Genomic DNA, 20,266 nt, shown 5'->3' on the forward strand with positions numbered 1-20,266 from the left:
AGCAGAAGCAGAATGCTCCCAGCAATGGAAGCGCAATGTGGACACGCACACGGGCAGGCCACGCATGTGCAGTGCAGCCCAACGGACTCGACTGAAGCCTTACTAATGGAAACCATTGCAGATGAAAGGAGCCTCTCTGGAGGAACAATGTAAGTATCATAACAAACTCTTGCTCTGTGTGCACTCGCCTTGCCTGCTCATCCTGACATTAGCACCCTGATAGCATCGGCACCCCCGTCCACCCCAATATAGATAGCCTGGTATAGGTGCTCCAAGGATAGGTAGTCAGGTGTAGGTGCCTTCAGTATAGCTAGCTAAGTATAGTTAGCCTGGTATAGGTGCTCCCAGTATAGGTAGCCAGGTATAGGTTCCTCCAGTATAGCTAGCAAGGTATAAGTGCCCCCAGTATAGGTAGCCTGGTATAGGTGCCCCAAGTTTACGTTACCAGGCAAAGGTGCTCCCAGTATAGCTAGCCAAGTATAGGTGCTCCCAGTATAGCTAGCCAAGTATAGGTGCTACCAGTATAGCTAGCCAAGTATAGGTGCCCCCAATATAAGTAGCCAGGTATAGGTGCCATAATATAGGTAGCCAGGAATATGTGCTCCCAGTATAGGCAGGGCTGCCATCAGAAATTTCTGGGCCCTATACTAGGCAAACCTACTGGACCCCCCTCACTCCTCTCCTCCCATATTTAAGGCGAAGCTCTTAAATTTAAGGTGATCATCGGCAATCGGCAAAGAGCCGAGACACATGTAATCCTATGGGATTACTCTAACTGCAGTGCTTGAGCAGCGCATGCAACATGCAAAAATCGCAGATGCGCTGCATGCAGCATTTTTTCAGTGGTTGTGATGTGATTCTCACTCACTGAAATGAGCTTAAGCATGGCAAATCACAAAAGATTGCAATTCAAAATTGGCCAGCCAAAACAAACACTGCCAGACTCACTGACAGTCTGTACATTCTGTGACAGACTTGCAGCTGGGGCCCGTATTTGTGGCATAGTTCGCTGGGCACCTAACTCACTCTTGCCCTCTACTGTAGTCCCACCTGTGATGCCCTGAAGGCGGCCTGTAGCCGGGTACAGGTGCCTCCAGTATAAGTAGCCAGGTGGGGGGGCACAAGCAGAGCGTGTTAAAATACTTACATTGCCAGGATCCATGCACAACATGTACTTACATCCTGGTCTTTTGGTACAGGGGGTGCCTTGGGGGGGGGGGGGGGGCTTTACTATGAGATGAAACGCAGGACCAGGAAATAAGTGCATGCAACGCTGGATCGTAACAAGCTCTTGCTCCATCCTCATATTAGCACTCTGATAGCAGCGGCACCACCGCCCACTAATGAAGCTTTTGGGGGTGCTAAAGCCCTAGCAAGCTTCCCACTGGTGCCACCACTGGCTTAAAATATATATCCATTTGCCATATATGGGGCAAACTCCATGTCGTGGCTACCAGGTTGGACAACCCACATAATCTGGAAAGCCAGTTTATGTACTGATTCCCTTCCAATTAAAATAAGCATGTGGCCTCTCTATATGGATCAGGGATGGTCGTAGTCAGCCAACTTCGCTACGCTGGAACTACGCGTATTTTTACGCAAATACGCTTCGCAATCTATGGCTGCAAAATCAGCTACTTCGCTACGTTAGCACACCGTAGACTACGCATTAAAATATGCAAGCTTCACGTAGTGCGTAGCGTAGTTGATGCGACCGCTTATGCCCTTATGCGGAAAAATGTCCGCAATAATCTGCTAACTATGTGCATATATAAACTAATATAAGCGTACATTCAATCATCCAATGCGGAATTGTATGCGTATAAAGGGCAATAAAATTTCTGCGCATGCGCAATGATCCATATAGATGCAGTTACCGCACGCGTAGTTGACTTCGCAATACATACGTCAACTATGCGTAGCGGGCGAAGCTTCGCATGGCGGGACTACGACTACGCGGAAATGCGTACGTGTAGTTCCTAAACTTCGCCTACGAACTACGATGCGTAGTTGCGTACTACGATGCGTAGATTTGCGCTGGCACAGTTTACGCGCAACCCTGATATGGATAGGCCATTTATTTTATTTTGGTGGAATTTTTACTATTATACTACCGCAGAACTTCAACAAAAGCAGGGGCGTAGCAATAGAGGTCGCAGCGGTCGCATGCGCGACTGGGCCCGGCTCCTGAAGAGGCGGGGGAGGGGCCCGGGGGGGCCCATGTCTTTTTGTAGTGGCCAGGACTGAGTGCGGCCCGTGCGCCGTGAGCGCTATTGGGAGGGGGGGGGGAGCCGCAGCCGTGGGGAGGGCAGCCCGACCTCTCCCTCCCTTCCTCTCCCCGGGCCCCCCCCTTCAGATGCAGAGTGACGCGCACGGAAGCGCTGTAGGCTGAAACTCACCTCCGTCCCTGCGTTTCAAGCGCCGCTGATCTCCTCTCGCTGTATAGATGTTGTTACACACTGCTTCCGGCTAAACAGGAAGCAGTGTGTAACAACATCTATACAGAGCGGGAGGAGACCAGCGGCGCAGGGACGGAGGTGAGTTCTGTCTACAGCGCTTCCGTGCGCCGCGCACTCTGCATCTGAAGGGGGGGGGGCCCGGGGAGAGGAAGGGAGGGAGAGGTCGGGCTGCTCTCCCCGCAGCTGCGGCTCCCCCCTTCATTATGGTGGGGGGGGGACCTACCTACCTACCTACCTACCTAATCCTGGGGGGCAGCTACCTACCTATCCTGGGGGGGGGCAGCTACCTAATCTAACCTATCCTGGGGGGTAGCTACCTACCTAACCTATCCTGGGGGGGCAGCTACCTACCTAACCTGTCCTGGGGGGGGCAGCTACCTACCTAACCTATCCTGGGGGGGCAGCTACCTACCTAACCTATCCTGGGGGGGCAGCTACCTACCTAACCTATCCTGGGGGGGCAGCTACCTACCTAACCTATCCTGGGGGGGCAGCTACCTACCTAACCTATCTGGGGGGGGGGCAGCTACCTAATCTAACCTATCCTGGGGGGCAGCTACCTAATCTAACCTATCCTGGGGGGCAGCTACCTAATCTATCCTGGGGGGCAGCTACCTACTCTAACCTATCCTGGCGGGCAGCTACCTACTCTAACCTATCCTGGGGGCAGCTACCTAATCTAACCTATCCTGGGGAAAGCTACCTAATCTATCCTGGGGGGCAGCTACCTAACCTATACTGGGGGGCACCTGCCTCATCTAACCTATACTGGGGGGCAGCTACCTAATCTAACCTATACTGGGGGGCACCTACCTATCTAACCTGGGGGCACTTACTTGTCTAACCTGTATTCGGGGCACCTAGCTAGCCTATACAGGTGGCAACTATACTTGCTACCTATATTGGAGGCACCTACCTAACTAACCTATACTGGGGGCACCTACCTATCTAACCTATGCTGGGGACAACTATTCTGGCTACCTATATTAGAGGCACCCACCTAGCTAACCTGTACTGGGGGCACCTATCTATCTAACCTATACCGGCGGCGCCTGCCTATCTAACCTATACTGGGGGCAACTATACTGGCTACTTATGCTGGAGGCACCTACCTGGCTAACCTATACCGGGGGCAACTATACTGGCTTACCTATGCCTGGCTACCTATACTGGGGGGACCTATAGCTGGCTATAGGGATTTGGATATGTGTGTGCGTCGGGTGTTGCCGGGGGAGGGGGGCTGTTGTTGCCGTGGGGGGGGGGGGGGCCCACATCCAGATTCCGCATCGGGGCCCAGAGGTTTGTAGCTACGCCACTGAACAAAAGTATTATAAAGCTTAAAAATGCAGCGTTCTCTGAAAAGCCATATATAAGTTTTGCTGCGCCTTGTAATGCATACTATACTACAAACTAGTAGCCACATGTTTCGGGTGTTGGTTTATTCAGAAGAAGTAGACATAATCCTTTTTAGTTTGCATTTCTACAATACTGTTTATTGATATGAAATCTGGTTAGCACAAGCCCTTTTTGGAATACATTTCTTGTGTAAACTGAGAACCCCTTGTATCTGGATATAATGATCGCTAGTGTATCACAATGGCGTATTCTATTTCCTCTGAACTTTTCGACTGTTGCACCACTTGTCCCATTGATGGAAACTCAACTTGTGTGTATACGATGCCATCTGACTTCTCAGTCTGGTTTTCCTAGAATGAACAAAAAAACGGTAAAACATCCTCATATTGATAACTTTGGGTAGCAGCCATTTACAGTTATAGGGTAGCCACGAGTGGAAACATTTGATTTGTACAAAAATGTTTTATTTTTTCTGGGAGAAACAATGACAATTATGTTGATTGGCAGTTTGGCACAGTTTGTACGCGGCTTTAGAAGTTGTGCTCAACATTCCGATTTTGTAAATTTCTGAATTTCAGTTTCCGTTTTAAATCGTTCGAAATATCAAATTTTATGTTAAGATTATTTTGGATTTATACAGCAGTATCAACTTCCGTGGCTCTGACAGTAAACATATAAAACACATAAAAAAGAGAAAGATCAAAAGGGTTCTCCCCTCCCAAGCACTTTTAAAGGATACCCGAGGTGACATGTGGCATAAAGAGCTAGACATGCGTATGTACAGTGCCAAGCACACAAATAACTGTGCTGTGTTCCTTTTTTTTTTATTTATCTGCCTGAAATAGTTAAACATCAGGTATGTAAGTGGCTTTTCCTGTCTGAGTCAGGACTAGGTCAGACTACAGTGAGACCCTCACTGATAAGGAATTACAACTATAAAACACTTTCCTAGGAAAAAATGGCTTCTGAGAGCAAGAAAAAATAAAAAGGGTCAATAGTTCATAGATTTTAGTTCATAGATCATAGATTATTTAGTTCATAGATTATAGTTCATAGATTTTAGATTACCAGTTACTTGATATATAGACCCAAGCAATTTTTGGCGCCACCAGGGGAGTGGTTAGTTTTGTGTGAGAGTAGGTCGGGTTAAGCTGTATTGTTGAATTACATAATGTATTTATTGTTAACCAAATTTGACAACGATATTTATCGTTATTAAGATTTTGTTATCCAGCAGTGCCATTTCGTTATCCATCCGGGCCCTTTGTTCCTCCTGGCGCCCTTTTTTCATGCACGCCTTTTAACACCACATAAATGTGCAATCATAATAATAGAAATAGGGTACAATTTACGTGAATATTTAGCCTTTACATTTAGTTTAAAAATACTTTTACTAGAAGAACATCACATCAGGTGGGCTTACCTTGATTTTGCTTTGTTCTACATTTGTATTATCATAAATAGGATAGGACTCTCTGTAATACATAAAGATAAAAAGGGCACTGAGTACACTGTATTATTCAAACTATAGATATGTGACAAAATGTAACCTTTGTTTAAACAACTTCTTTTTAGGAGAATATAATATGCATTGCTGTAAATTTTCTCTCTATAAAGTTGACAGTGATGTCTGAATGTTCGATCCAGCTTTATCCCTTCATTGTAAACAAACGTCTGCAAGGGGAGCTTGAGAGGCAGCGATTGCTCTTTGGTGTTTTCAGAAGCTGCCACACTATCAGCTGTGCAGCAGGTAGGTCAATTTCTACAACTGGCAGAAAAAAAAGATGACAACCACAAAAGATGACAGTTTCTGTAGCAAAAAAAAAAAAGAAAGAAATTATGAACTAGAGGGGAAAAAAGTTATTTAGGTATTATTTAGGTATGTAGAGAAAAGTTAAGCAAAAAGTTTTAACTAACCACCCAGTTGTGTAAATTATTGATGATTAGTAATTTTAGAGCTGTGCACATAGTTCAGTGCAGCAACAGAGTAGTCACTGGCCTCTTCCATCTTTCTGGATGCTTGAGCAGATATTTACTGTGGTGTTCATACTTCTGGCCTGTAGATGGCACTGTGATCCTGTATGACTGCATAAGATTGTCTGTACTGCTTTGGGTTGTTGGTTCCTGTCTTCTGCTAGCTAGGAACACGCTATGAAAATGCTGCTTTATTTAGAGAGCAGGTGAAACCTCTAAATAAACCTAGTTTCAGTTATCAGTAAATACTGAACGCAAGTTTATCTGTTACAAAAGCAGCCCATACACTGGCTTATTATGGAAAAATAGGTGCAAATGAATACTGATAGTAGAATATAGGTAATGTTATCAATATTCTACAATCCTCAGTAATATAACCCTCTGTACCCTAATTCTCACACATTTCCTTCCCTAAATACTCCTAACCCTAAAAGCTCGTACACATGCCTGACTTAAAGAGGAACTCCAGTGAAAGTAATGTAATAAAATAGTGCTTCATTTTTACATTTTGTATAAATGATTTAATCAGTGTTGGCTCATTGTGAAATCTTTCCTCTCCCTGATTTACATTCTGGTATTTATCACATGGCAACATTTTTACTGCTGGCAGGTGATGTCAGTGGAAGTAGCTGCTGCTTGCTTTTTTGGCAGTTGGAAACAGCTGTAAACAGCTGTTATTTCCCACAATGCAGCAAGGCTCCCACAGTGTGATTTCAGCACCATGGTCCTGACATCACACTGTGGAAGGGGTTTCACCACAATATCATACAGAGCCCCCTGATGATTCGTTTGTGAAAATGAAAAGATTTCTCATGGGAAAGGGGGTATCAGCTACTGATTGGGATGAAGTTCAATCCTTGGTTACAGTTTCTCTTTAAGACAGCTGAGGTAATCATTATCAAAGTGTGTATGGCAGCCAGCAACCTCCGACCCTCAACCCGCGCAAGATCCACCTGGGCGTATCCACTCACTCCCAGCAATACAGATCCACCGCCGAGCCCATTGATCACACTGATACCCCGCCCACCATGTGACCTCATGGCCCAATGGGCTGCTTGTTGCTTCTCAGTCATCCCCCCCCCCCTCACCCCACATAAGCAATACAGCACATCATCGGCTACACGCGTGTGAGCAGCCGGAGACAGTGATGTCACCTGAGGCTATCAAGTCCTCGATGGGCGACATCAGTTGGTAGTATGTACACAGATTAACCTCGCTAGAGTGTACTGCTACATACAATGTTTCACCCCACATAAGACGGGGTGATACCATATATTAAATTTTGCTCCAAAACATGTATTGGGGCTTATTTTCAGGGGGTGTCTTATTTTTTCCATGAACAACAATCTATGTGTATTCTTGAACAGGAAAAAAAAATATATTTATTTATTTAAATATAGTCATTTTATCACATTTTAGATCAGCAAAACTCCACAGCTACTATTTTGCTGTATGCAGTAATTAAAGTAGTATGCAACGCAGCATTTCTTCAGCATTTCCAACAAATCCGCCTGATTGTTAGAGATAGGGTTAGGGTGATGTGCATGAGCGTAACGTCACTCGCACATGCGCAGAAAGTGCCCGGCAACAGGAGCGTGATCTAGGACACGCACTGCCGGGCCAGCACAGGTGTACTACTCCGGGTCATAGCGACCCGGAAGTAGTACAAGGCCCACAGATTCTGAGATGTTCGCCGGCGAACGGTTCGGGAACCGTTCACAACATCTCTACTGATTGTCATCTGACATTGGTCTGTTGGACGACCATCAGGCATGTGTACCCATGTCAAACGACTAGACAACCAACCGATAAAAGGCAGTTTGCCAATTCAACCCGCAAATCAACTAACACGACTGTTGGGCTGATATTGTGTAGTTGGCCAGGTGTGTATAAGTCGTTTGAACGACATGCGCTTGTTTTGAATGCAGCCATATCGTGCAGTCTATCATTTCCACCAGCAGCAGCAGCCCGCAGCTCCGGCAGTGGCAGAGCAGGGCTACGGTAAAATGGCGTTCGAAGCCCTGCTCTGGAGACTTCAAGTCTGCACTGCAGGGCTTTGGGCACCATTTTCCCATAGCCCTGCTCTCAGCACGAGAGTTTCAGTTCAGGAAGTTGGGTTTGTTGCTGGCTGACTGCAGAGGATCGTGGGAGCTGCGCGCCGGATGGATGCTGGGAAAGGAGGTCTTCTGCAGGTGTGTAAATTATGTTTTTTTTTATTTATTAACAGTTGTATTTTCTAGGCAAATTTGCCACATGATTGAAGTGTTTTCTGTTCAAGTCTGCCACATGATTGAAGTGTTTTCTGGGCAAATCTGCCACATGATTAAACATATTTTCTGGTCAAATCTGCCGACGAGATTGAATGTGTTTCTGGGCAAATCTGCCACGATTGCACATATTTTCTGGTCAAATCTGCCACATGATTGAATGTGTTTTCTGGCCAAATCTGCCACATGATTGAACGTTTTTTATGGGCAAATCTGCTCACATTACGTGTATTTTCTTGAGAAAACCTGCACAATTATGTGAATTTTCTGGGGAAAGGGTCACCAAAACTTGGGCCCACTGTCTTTGCGTTGCACTTTTAAATTACAGTTAGCTCCACCCTCATCCGGTCATGACCACGCCCATTGTTTGCCATGCACAGGTTATAGGCACGCCCACTTTTTGCACACCGCAGGTCATCAGCTACCCCATAAGTTGGTCCAGCACCTGCATAGCACCCCCCCCCCAAAAAAAAAAAAATCCAAGAGCTGCCACTGCTTACAGGTGCTTAGATTAACTGAAAACAATGAACTCTACCTTGTGCTCTAATTGATTGTTATCTCTCTAGTCAATATGTGTAGCCACTGAGCACAAACTGTTCAGGTATTAATAGTAAGAACTCACGGTGGTCTGGAGGACTTTTCTCTCATTTCATTCCTGTGGCTTGGATCCACATTCCCGTACAAGTGATCCATCGCTATGTGTTCCTGAATCAACAGCAGAAAGACATCGCTTAGCATTACAGTATACGGTTCACATTTCTAAACACTACGAAACATCCTTACAGAAACAAAAGGGCCCTAATTCAATAACCACTCTCACAGGAGATGATTTTCTTCTTATCTACAAGCATCTTCTCAGAGGAAAAAGAACTAAAATGTAGGCAAGAAAGTAAATATCAGACTAAAGCCAATTTGGAACAGCTTGTCTTGAGGAGCAGAACAGAAATAACAGCATGGAATACAAACATCATAACCCATTGTTCATGCAAAAAGGAAGTTGCGCCTAACGGCCTATAACTAGGCATATAGCACTATGTAGCATTCCAGCCTAAATATATGACATAAGTAAGCATCGCCCAACTTCGAGACAAAGTCAGGACAATAGTAGTGATCTAGAGATGACCTAGAGAGATAGGCAAAGAGAAATAGAAAAAACAGAAAGATAAGGGGAAACAGAGAAAGTGAATAAAACAAAACAGAAAAGGAAAGAGAGAGAGAGAAAAAGAAGGGGACGGGGGCATTTTCCTGAGCCAAGTCATCATGCCAAAAAGATGAATACAGAACAACTACTCAATCAGACAGTATAGACCTTGATCCATTCATCCCAAATCTTGTTGAATTTAGCAGGACAGTTCCTGTTGAGGTACATAATTTTATATAATAGCAAGGCTTTATTGACCATGTATACACCACTGGTAACGCGTGCATGCCCTGTGTTGAGATAATGTAGTCCATTGGATTGCATTGGATCGGATGCACTTTAAATGTTGACTTACTATTGCAGTTTGACTTTCTGTGTTATAATGTCCCTGTTATGTTGCACCGCTATGCCCCACTGTGAAAGAGGCCCAACACTTCCCCCCCTGTGTTGGACTTAAATAAACTTCTACGGAATCGAATTTGTTAGTATGCTTACTGTACATTGAGTAGCCAAAGAATTAGAGACACCCCTTATTTGAAATTAAACGAGTCCAACAGTGACGCAGAGTGATGTAAAAACACAGAGCTGCTTATATAAGGAACACTCCGCTTCGGGCAACGTAATTATCACAGAAGTTAATGTCAAAATGGGTAAGAGGAAAGATTTAAGCGACGTTTATTGAGGGATGATCGTTGGTGCAAGAAAAGCTGGCATCCCGGAAATGGTGACTCTTTTAGGATTTTCTTGCCCAGCAGTATCTCGGGTGTTTAAAAAGTGGCAGTTGAGTAGAAAAAAACTTCAAGCTATTAGGACTACTAGCCGACCTGCGGCGTAGCATACGCCGCATAAGGGGGTGGAGGGCAGGAAGGGGGTATTGGGCACAGCGGCGGTCCCCCATGTGCGCTCCCCCTCCAGCTTAAGCTCAGCAGCACTCCCCCTGCAGCTTAAGCTCAGCAGAACCCCCCCTCACCTGGATCCCCCATGTGCACTCCACCTGCAGCTTAAGCTCAGCAGGACCCCCCCTTCATCACCTGGGTCCCCCATGTGCACTCCCCCTGCAGCTTAAGCTCAGCAGAACCCCCCCTCACCTGGGTCCCCCATGTGCACTCCCCCTGCAGCTTAAGCTCAGCAGGACCCCCCCTTCCTCATCTGGGTCCCCCATGTGCACTCCCCACTCCTGCTTAAGCTCAGCAGCAGCCGACACTATTAGTAAGAGACAGCGGGCGGGGATGACTCACCTCTTCCCCATTCCACTGTCATCACTTCCTGCAATGCCGCCACTGTATTGGTGTAATTTGCCTTCTTAAAACAGAAGGAAATCTGCAATAATTCAGCTATAAGTGAACATTTGTGGTTGCCCACAATGCACTGCTACTGAATATGCAAATTACCCCTTTTCACCCTTAGTAAGCCAAACATGGCAAAGATTGATACAGCTGTATGAGATAGGGCTTGGACCAGTACAACAGAGTAACCAAGCAGCTCAGGGTGACCCAAACCACTCGGAATGTATAGGGGGATAAAAGGGACCAAAAAGCCCTCCTACTAAAAAAAGCAAAGCTTGGTGTAATTTGCCTTCTTAAAAGAGAAGGAAATCTACAATAATTCAGCTATAAGTGAACATTTGTGGTTACCCACCATGCACTGCTACTGAATATGCAAATTACCCCTTTTCACCCTTAGTAAGCCAAGCAAGCATTCAGAACCACTAGTGTATAGCAAGCCTATAGCTTTAAATTTTACACAGTCATATCAAACCCACATGTGATAGCCTGTTTTGGACTTTTGGTCCTCATCAGTACATGGCAAGGATTGATATGGCTGTATGAGATAGGGCTTGGACCAGTACAACAGAGTAACCAAGCAGCTCAGGGTGACCCAAACTACTAAGAATGTATAGGGTGAAAAAAGGGACCAAAGAGCCCTCCTACTAAAAAAAGCAAAGCTTGGTGTAATTTGCCTTCTTAAAACAGAAGCAAATGTGCAATAATTCAACTATAATAAGTGAACATTTGTGGTTACCTACAATGCACTGCTACTGAATATGCAAATTATCCCTCGTCGCCCTTGGTTTGATATGGCACTACAACTTCTTCTTGCTTGGACCGGCCCTAGGGGCAGGGCGCTACTTCTTCTTGCTTGAAGGTTGAGGCACTTACTCTATCTATATATATAAAATCGGATGTGTGTGTGTGTGTGTGTGTGTGTGTGTATGTATGTGCCGCGATCACGCGAAAACGCCTTGGCCGATTTGAACAAAACTTGGTATACAGATCCCTTACTACCTGGGATGATATGTTCTGGGGGTCTCACGTCCCCCCTGCATACGTGGGTGGAGCTACAAACAGCAAATCAGATTTCACCGATTCAAGTCAATGGAAAAAATGTAAAAGGCTGCCATTCTCACAGTAATCAAGCCAGAGTCCCCACACATGGCACAGTTGGTCACTTGGTGACCGAGGTTACGAATCCAGGAAAAGTGGGAGGAGCATAACACAGCCAGTCAAATTTCAGCCATTCATTTTAAATGGGAAAATGTAAACTGCAGCCTATTAATCGCAGGGGTCTCAAACTTGGCACACTTGGTCACTGGGTGAATGCGATTAAGATTCAAGAAAGTAGGTGTAGCCTACAACAGCCAATCAAAATTCACCTATTGATTTTCAAGGGGAATATTTAAACTGCTGCCATTCTTACACTGTTAATGGCAGAGGCTTCAAACTTGCTACGGTTGGTCATTGGGTGACTGGGGTCCAAATTCATTAAAGGGGCGGGGCCACCTACAGCCAATCAGATTTCCTTGGTGGATAAACTGCTTCCATTCACACATTTTTGATGCCAGGAACCTGAAAGCTCACACACTTGGTCACTGGGTGACTGTGTGTCAAGGTTACAAAAAGTGGGCAGAGCTAAAAACAAATTTCACTGTAAAATATAAACTGCAGCCATTCTTACACTGTTAATGGCAGGGTTCTTAAACTTTGCACAGTTGGTCACTGGGTGAATGAGATTAAGATTTTGGAAGGTGGGTGGAGCCTACAACAGCCAATAAAAATTCACCTTTTGATTTTCAAAGGGAATATTTAAGCTGCTACCATTCTTATACTGTTAATAGCAAATGCCTCAACCTGATACAGTCAGTCATTGGGTGATTAGGGTTCTAATTCAGAAAGGGGCCGGAGCCACAAACAGCCATATTTGTTTATTTTTCAATGGGAATATACAAAGTATTGATACCAAGGACCCCAAAGCTGATAAACGTGATAACTGAGTGACTGTATGTCAAGGTTACAAAAAGTGGCCGGTGCCAACTACTAAATTTTTAACATGGCAGGGTTCCCAAACTTTACACAATTAGCCACTGGGTGACTGGGATGAATATTCAGAAATGTGGGTGGAGCCTACAACAGCCAATCAAAATTGACCTATTGATTTTCAAGGGGAATATTTACATTGCTACCATTCTTACACTGTTAATGGCAGAGGCCTCAAACCTGATACAGTCAGTCATTAGGTGACTGGGGTCCAAATTCACTAAAGGGGTGGAGACACAAACAGCTAATCAAATCTGTTAGGTTGATTTCAACCGTTCTCTTATTGGCAGGGTTCTCAAACGTGACACAGTTGGCCACTGGGTGACTGGGACTAATATTCAGGAAAGTGGGTGGAGCCTACAGCTCACCTTTTGATTTTCAAAGGGAATATTTACATTGCTGACATTCATACACTCTGGCAGAGGCCTCAAATATGGTACAGTCAGCCACTGGGAGACTGGGGTTTAAATTCTGAAGGGAGCGGGCCAAATACAGCCAATCAGATTTGTTTAATTTCAATGGTAAAATGCAACTTATTTATGCCAAGGACCCCAAAGCTCATAAACTTGGTCATTGAGTGACTGTACGTTAAGGTTAGAAATAGTGGGCGGAGCCAAAAACAACTTATTTTTTACATTGGAAAATATAAACTGCAGATTTTCTTACGCTGTTAATGGCAGGGTTCTCAAACTTCACACAGTTGGTCACTGGGTGACTGGGATTAATATTCAGAAAAGTAGGTGGAGACTTCAAGAGCCAATCAAAATTCGCCTATTGATTTTCAAGGGGAATATTGAAACTGCAGCCATTCTTACACTGCTAATGGCAGAGGCCTCAAACCTGCTACAGTCAGTCGTTAAGTGTCTGGGGTTCAAATTCAGTAAAGGGGCGGAGCCAAACACAGCCAATCAGATTTCTTTGCTGGATAAACTGCTTCCATTAGCAGAATTTTGATGCCACGAACCCAAAAGCTCACAAACTTGATCATTGATTGACTGTGTGTCAAGGTTACTAAAACTGGGTGAAGTCAAAAACAGATTTTTCTGGGAAATTGTAAACTGCAGCCTTTCTTCCCGGTTAATGGCAGGGTTCTAAAACTTTGCACAGCTGGTTACTGGGTGACTGAGATTAATATTCAGAAAAGTGGGTGGAGCCTAAAAATGCCAATCAAAAATCACATATCGCTTTTCAAGGAGAATATTAAAATAGCTGCCATTCTTGCACTGTTAATGGCACAAGCCTCAAACCTGGTACAGTTGGTCATTGGGTCACTGGGGTTCAATCAGATTTGTTTCATGTCATGGGAAAGTACAAATTATCGATGCCAAGGACCCCAAAGCTCACAAAATTGGTCATTGGGTGACTGTGTGTCCAGGTTACAAAAAGTAGGCGGAACCAAAACCACATTTCACTGGGAAAATATAAACTGCAGCCATTCTTACACTGTTAATGGCAGGGTTCTCAAACTTTGCCCAGATGGTTACTGGGTGACTGAGATTAATATTCAGGGAAGTGGGTGGAGCCAATAATAGCCAATCAAAATTCACCTGTTGATTTTCAAGGGGAATATTTAAATTGCTGCCATTTTTACACTGCTAATAGCAGATGCTTCAAACCTGCTGCAGTTGATCATTGGGTGACTGGGGTTCAAATGCTGGAGAGGGGGTGAAGCCACAAACAGCCAATCTGATTTGTTTCATTTCATGGGAATATACAAATGATTGATGCCAAGAACAACAAAGCTCACAAACTTGGTCATTGAGTGTTTGTGCGTTAGGGTTAGAAAGTGGGCGGAGCCAACACCAGTCAAATACATACACAGGCAACACCGGGTCATCAGTGGGTGGAGACAAATACAAATGGGAAAATGCAAACTGCAGCCATTCTTACACTGTTAATGGCAGGGTTCTCAAACTTTGCACAGTTAGTCACTGGGTGAATGGGATTAAGATTTTGGAAGGTGGGTGGAGCCTATAACAGCCAATCAAAGTTCACTTTTTGATTTTCAAAGGGAATATTTAAGCTGCTACCATTCTCTTATAAGATAGAAGAAAGTGGAACACCACTCAACTGCACAGTGTAGAGCAGTGCTGGACCAAAGGCAGCCAGGCCCGGATACTGAAGCAAGATTAGAAAAGATGTGGTCCGCAACAAGTTCTCTCCACAGTTACCGTAGTTTATTTAGGACGTATCCTTGCAGCAAATATAAAGTACATAAGCTATGAATGAGATTAAGATTTTGGAAGGTGGGTGGAGCCTATAACAGCCAATCAAAGTTTACCTTTTGATTTTCAAAGGGAATATTTAAGCTGCTACCATTCTCTTATACTGCTAATAGCAGATGCCTCAAACCTGGTACAATTGGTCACTGGGTGACTGGGGTTCAAATTCAGAAAGGGGGCGGAGCCACAAACAGCCAGATTTGTTTATTTTTCAATGGGAATATACAAAGTATTGATACCAAGGACCCCAAAGCTGATAAACTTGATAATCGAGTGACTGTATGTCAAGGTTACAAAAAGTGGGCAGTGCCAACAACTACATTTTTAACATGGCAGGGTTCCCAAACTGAATATTCAGAAATGTATGTGGAGCCTACAACAGCCAATCAAAATGTACCTATTGATTGTCAAGGGGAATATTTACATTGCTACCATCCTTACACTGTTAATGGCAGAGGCCTCAAACCTGATACAGTCAGTCATTAGGTGACTGGGGTCCAAATTCACTAAAGGGGTGGAGACACAAACAGCTAATCAAATCTGTTAGGTTGATTTCAGCCATTCTGTTATTGGCAGGGTTCTCAAACTGGGTGAGTGGGTGACCGCAAAACTCACATACTTGGTCATTGAATGTTTGTGTGTTAGGGCTAGAAAAAATTGGCGGAGCCAACACCAGCCAAATACATACCCGGGCAACGCCGGGCAATCAGCTAGTTATATATATAGATTCCGGTCGAAAAAGAGTGGTGAACGAGAGCGGTGAAAGGAGAGTTAGAGCTTAAGTCATCAAGCTGCACTGCTAAAGCAACACAGCTTAACCACTTAAGTACCAGCGGTCTCTGCCCTCTTAAAGACCAGAGACCGCTGGTACAGAAACGGCGCACATACACGCCGCAACCGCCGTCACCGCCGCATGTCGGGAACCTGGGCCACCCACTCTGCTGTCTCTTTGACGGTGGAGTTCCTGTGAGCCGGTCAGGAGCCGCTTTCATTGGCTCCTTACCCTGCCTATCAATGTAAGCCAATGGGAGCTGCTCACGTTGATAGACAGCGTCAGGAGCCAATGAAATCGGCTCCTGACCCACTCACAGGGCTCTGCTGTCATAGAGACAGGCAGAGAGAGTGAGCTGTGGTGAGAGACGGTGGGGATTCAGCAGGGAGATTGGCTGGAGCGACGTAAATGGCAATTGCGTTGCCAGTTGAAATCTACGCCCTGGCAGCCAGATAGCCATTAAAGCAGGGTGTAGATTTCAACTATTAAGGTCCTTAAAGGGAAGGTCCAAGCAAAATAAAAAAATGAGTTTCACTTACCTGGGGCTTCTACCAGCCCCATGCAGCCATCCTGTGCCCTCGTAGTCACTCACTGCTGCTCCAGTCCCCCGCTGGCAGCTTGCCGAGCTCGGAGGTCGGCGGGCTGCATTGCGTACATTTTTACGCATTCCCGCTAGTGCAGGAACATTACTACAAACATTTTACGCATTACTGGTTCAATGCGTAATTTTTACGCATTGAACCAGTAATGCGTAAAAATGTATGTGTTATTGTTCCTGCACTAGCGGGAATGCGTAAAAATGTATGCAATGCGGCCCGCCGACCTCCGAGGTCGGCAAGCTGCCAGCGGGGGACTGGAGCAGCAGTGAGTGACTAGGAGGGCACAGGATGGCTGCATGGGGCTGGTAGAAGCCCCAGGTAAGTGAAACTCATTTTTTTTATTTTGCTTAGACCTTCCCTTTAAGTAGTTAATGAGGGGAGCATGCTATGCTGCGGTAGTCCAGTGCAGCATGCACTGGTAACTTACATGCGCTCATTGTAACTAACTGCCACTCCGCTCATCTCGCCCGGGCCAGTAGCTGTATAGGATGTGGTCCCCGCACGTGATTGGCTCAATCGGCTGCCAGTCAATTGACAGGCAGCCTATTGGGCCAATCAAAGCACCAGGATCACATACTAGAAATTCACTTGACCAGCCGGGGCTCAGGGCGGGACGAGTAAAGCAGCCGTTAGTTACCAGCGCATGCTACGCTGCACAACCGCAGCATAGCGTGCGCTGAGCCTGCTCTCCTCTCATTAAGCTGCACTGCTTTAGCAGCGCAGCTTGATAAATCAAACCCATGGTCAGGCAGCAACAGAAGGGCGACAACACAACAAATTACAGCTGAAGTTAATGCTTGTGCATCACAAGGCAAATCCCAATGCACAACAAGACGAACTTTGCAAAGGATGGACTTTAGCAGCAGGAGACCATCAAGTGTGCCTTTGGCATCACAGAAAAATAGAAAATGATTCCTGTTGTGGGCCCTTCCCACCATGCTCAATCAGTCTCAAATTGGTTTGAGGAACATCAATCAGAGTTTCACCTGCTTCCATGGCCAGCTCAGTCCCTGTCCTCAATCCTATTGAGCATTTGTGGAATGAAGTCAAAAGATGACTTCAAAGCTTGGAAATGCCACCATCTAATCTGATCCAATTTACAGCTGCCATTATGTCAGCATGGGCCAACATTCCACGGCAATGGTTGAGTCTATGCCAAGAAGAATATTGGCTGTGATTAGAGATAAATCTTGACCAACTCATTATTAGAGGGTGTTTCTAATTTTTTGGCCACGTGTATATTTAAAATGTCTTATAATGGGGCTCTGCCAGTAATATCATATGCTTGCTGCTTGCATTACATATTTTACCCTCTTATGAGGTGTGGACATGCCCCATCTGTTGGCTACAGTACTATATAAACCTGTTACGCTGCCCTTATACTGTTAGCAAATTATGCAGTCATTTCTAAACTCTATGACAGTAAGTAACATGCTTTGAAACCTTTCCCACGGTTTCTACATTTAAAAAATTGTTCTCACACTCATCATCAGCCCTGTTCTAAATGATAATTATACCTTCAAAAATAGTACAGACTAGCATCTATAATGTAAAGAAACAGCAGTGACACCGCATTCTAGAAAGTCCACTAAGTTTAAATAAATACCTGTTCAGTCTGCTCAACACGTGTTTCTTCAAACAAAGTTGTCTTCGTTTTCCTTCTAGAGTAAAAATAGGTAATAGTGTATTATTTATTCATTTTTATTTTACTTATATTTTTTTCTTCATCATTCATGTTTTTTTGCCACTTGGCAAAATTTACCAACAGCACCACTTGCTGGTCAATGACAGTACTGCAGAGCACTAAACTACATGAAACTGGCTAAAGTGGAGTCCTTTGGTAAAACGTGGATACATTATTTACTTTTGGACAACTCTGGATGTAGAACTATAGTATAAGCTATGTTCTATGAAAATTGTGACTGCAGAATCTTGCTTTTCACAACACAATTTGGTTTGAAGAAAATACTCAATCACACCTACCGCTCAGTTATGAATTGAATAAGTATGTGTACGTTTCCATTTACAGTGTATTTGTTTTTGAACAGTATTTTATTTATTTTATTTAGATTTGAAGAGGCCTTTCATTTGAGTTTGATTAGCGTTCCATGTGCATAACATTTTGTTTTGACCTCCGACTGAATTAAAAACAATCAGAAAAAAAAAGAGTTCAATTGCAGAACAATAGGACATTCTGTGATTGGAAAACCGGTCCCCAATGCAAAGCAAATCAAACACAATTCAAATACAGGTTGTGGGCATTGAAAAATGAAAAAAATAAATAAATTAATTCCTGCTTCTCATCATTACGTACCTCTTAAATAAGTAGAAAATAATAATAAGTCCAGTTAAAATCACAAGTCCAACTGCAACTCCAATTATAATATTCAGGAGTGTGTCTTTGTTGTCAGCTGTAATTAATTGTGAAAAAGGCAGGTTAGTGAAGCAACTTATACAGACACTGAACATTTTAATATAAATAGGAAATCATATAAGGAATGTTTTGAATAGACTGATATAAGACAAATAAATCACTGATCATGAATGTTTTATCACTAGTTCTGAGTCTGACAACCCTGGTAGTCTGGGACATGCCCTCCTCTTAAGCTCATCACACACTATACAATCTTGGTTGTACAGATTTACCAAATCTATGTAGTATAAGGGCCGGCAGATTGAAAATACCTTGAATGATTGATTGGGTAAGCTCTTATACTACATGAAAGTGGTAAGATTGAACAACCAAGATTGTGTGGTGTGTGTTGAACATATTGCTGGGTACACATGGAGCGTTCACACACTCGATTCCCCGCTCGATTCCCGTTGTTTCCTGGCCGCTCGATTATTTCCGACATGTCCGATTCCCGTTTCGATGTATCATTAGGTCGATTTGACATGCTTTACATGTGACTCGACCTAACAATCATCGAAATCGCTTGGAAATGCTTGGAAATAATCGAGCGGCCGGGAATCGAGTGGGGTATCGAGTGCGGGAACGCACCGTGTGTACCCAGCATAAGACTCTACCAGGGACATATGGTGCTTTCCCACATTGTCAAAAGGGAAAAGGAAGAGTATCACTGCAATTGTGGGACTACTTGATAATTTTTTAATATGACATTCCAATCACTTTATTAAAGAAAAACTATCTTTAAGAATGAAACAAATCAGATACTTACCTTGGGAGGGGGAAGCCCGTGGATCCTAATGAGGCTCCCCCTGTCCTCCTTTGCCATCTCGTTCCAGCACTGGCACCCTGAGAAAAAGATACACAATAACAAGTGCAGCAGCTGGTCGGCGCATGCTCACTAGCGGCTCTCTCCTTGGGCTCTGGCGGAAATAGCTGAGTCCAATCTGGTCCACTATACTGTGCACTGTGCGGATACAGTATGAGGCATCTGCGCCTGTGCAATAGAGCTGATCCAATCAGGATTTGCTATTTCCGCTGGAGACTGAGTGTGAGAAACTGCTACTGCACCTGTGTAAGGGGGGCACTGCTACTGTGCCTGCGCAAGGCTCCAGATAAGCGCTGACATGAGGACTTTTGGGGGTCCCAACACAGGTAAATGGCTTAACAGAAGGAGAGGGAAGCCTCTTAAGGATCCAGAGGCTTCCTCCTCCCGAGGTGAGTACCTCCGAGGGGCACTGCAGAAGCTCTTCTAAGGTTGGTCAGTGTTCCCAAGAATATTAGGATAAATATAAGGACTACTGTAGGGGGGGTCGGGGGAAAAAGATTTGAACTTTCGAATGGTCTCCCGCAGACATCCTGTGCCCGCGCAGCCACTCACCGATGCTCCGGGCCCCGCCTGCAGTTCACTTCTGGAATTTCAAACTTTAAAGTCAGAAAACCACTGCGCCTGTGCGGCCGCGTCCTTGCTCCCGCTGACATCACCAGGAGTGTATTGTGCAGGCCCAGTATGGTCTGTGTCTGCGCAGTAGCTCCTAGTGACATCAGCGGGAGCGAGGACACAGCCATGCAGGCACAGTGGTTTTCCGACTTTAAAGTCTGAAATTCCAGAAGTGAACCGGAGGCGGGGCCGGAGCATTGGGGAGTGGCTGCGCTGGCACAGGATGTCTGCTGGGGAAAATTAGAAGCCCCGGGTAAGTTCAACTCATTTTCCCCCGACCCCTTTACAGTATACCTTTAAAGTGTACCAGAGCT

The 20,266-nt window shown here is 44.8% G+C and overlaps 1 protein-coding gene across 3 annotated transcripts in view; it reads right to left on the minus strand.

Moving 5' to 3' along the window:
- Positions 1 to 3,916: 3,916 nt before the first annotated feature.
- LOC137522956 (sialic acid-binding Ig-like lectin 6) overlaps positions 3,917 to 20,266 on the minus strand; it is a 46,907-nt gene continuing 30,557 nt past the window's right edge. For 2 of the 3 annotated variants that reach the window (XM_068243119.1, XM_068243118.1), the window contains exons 8-12: positions 18,419 to 18,515; positions 17,711 to 17,765; positions 8,679 to 8,761; positions 5,239 to 5,290; positions 3,917 to 4,165 (exon numbers count right to left, since the gene is read on the minus strand). In XM_068243119.1, coding sequence (XP_068099220.1) covers positions 4,043 to 4,165; positions 5,239 to 5,290; positions 8,679 to 8,761; positions 17,711 to 17,765; positions 18,419 to 18,515 — 410 coding nt within the window. In that variant the 3' untranslated portion in view covers positions 3,917 to 4,042. Of the gene's footprint in view, positions 4,166 to 5,238; positions 5,291 to 8,678; positions 8,762 to 17,710; positions 17,766 to 18,418; positions 18,516 to 20,266 lie in introns of those variants that run through there. The other variant, XR_011022488.1, reaches the window with a different exon arrangement.

Source organism: Hyperolius riggenbachi, chromosome 6 (assembly GCF_040937935.1).
Source record: "Hyperolius riggenbachi isolate aHypRig1 chromosome 6, aHypRig1.pri, whole genome shotgun sequence".
NCBI lineage: Eukaryota > Metazoa > Chordata > Amphibia > Anura > Hyperoliidae > Hyperolius > Hyperolius riggenbachi.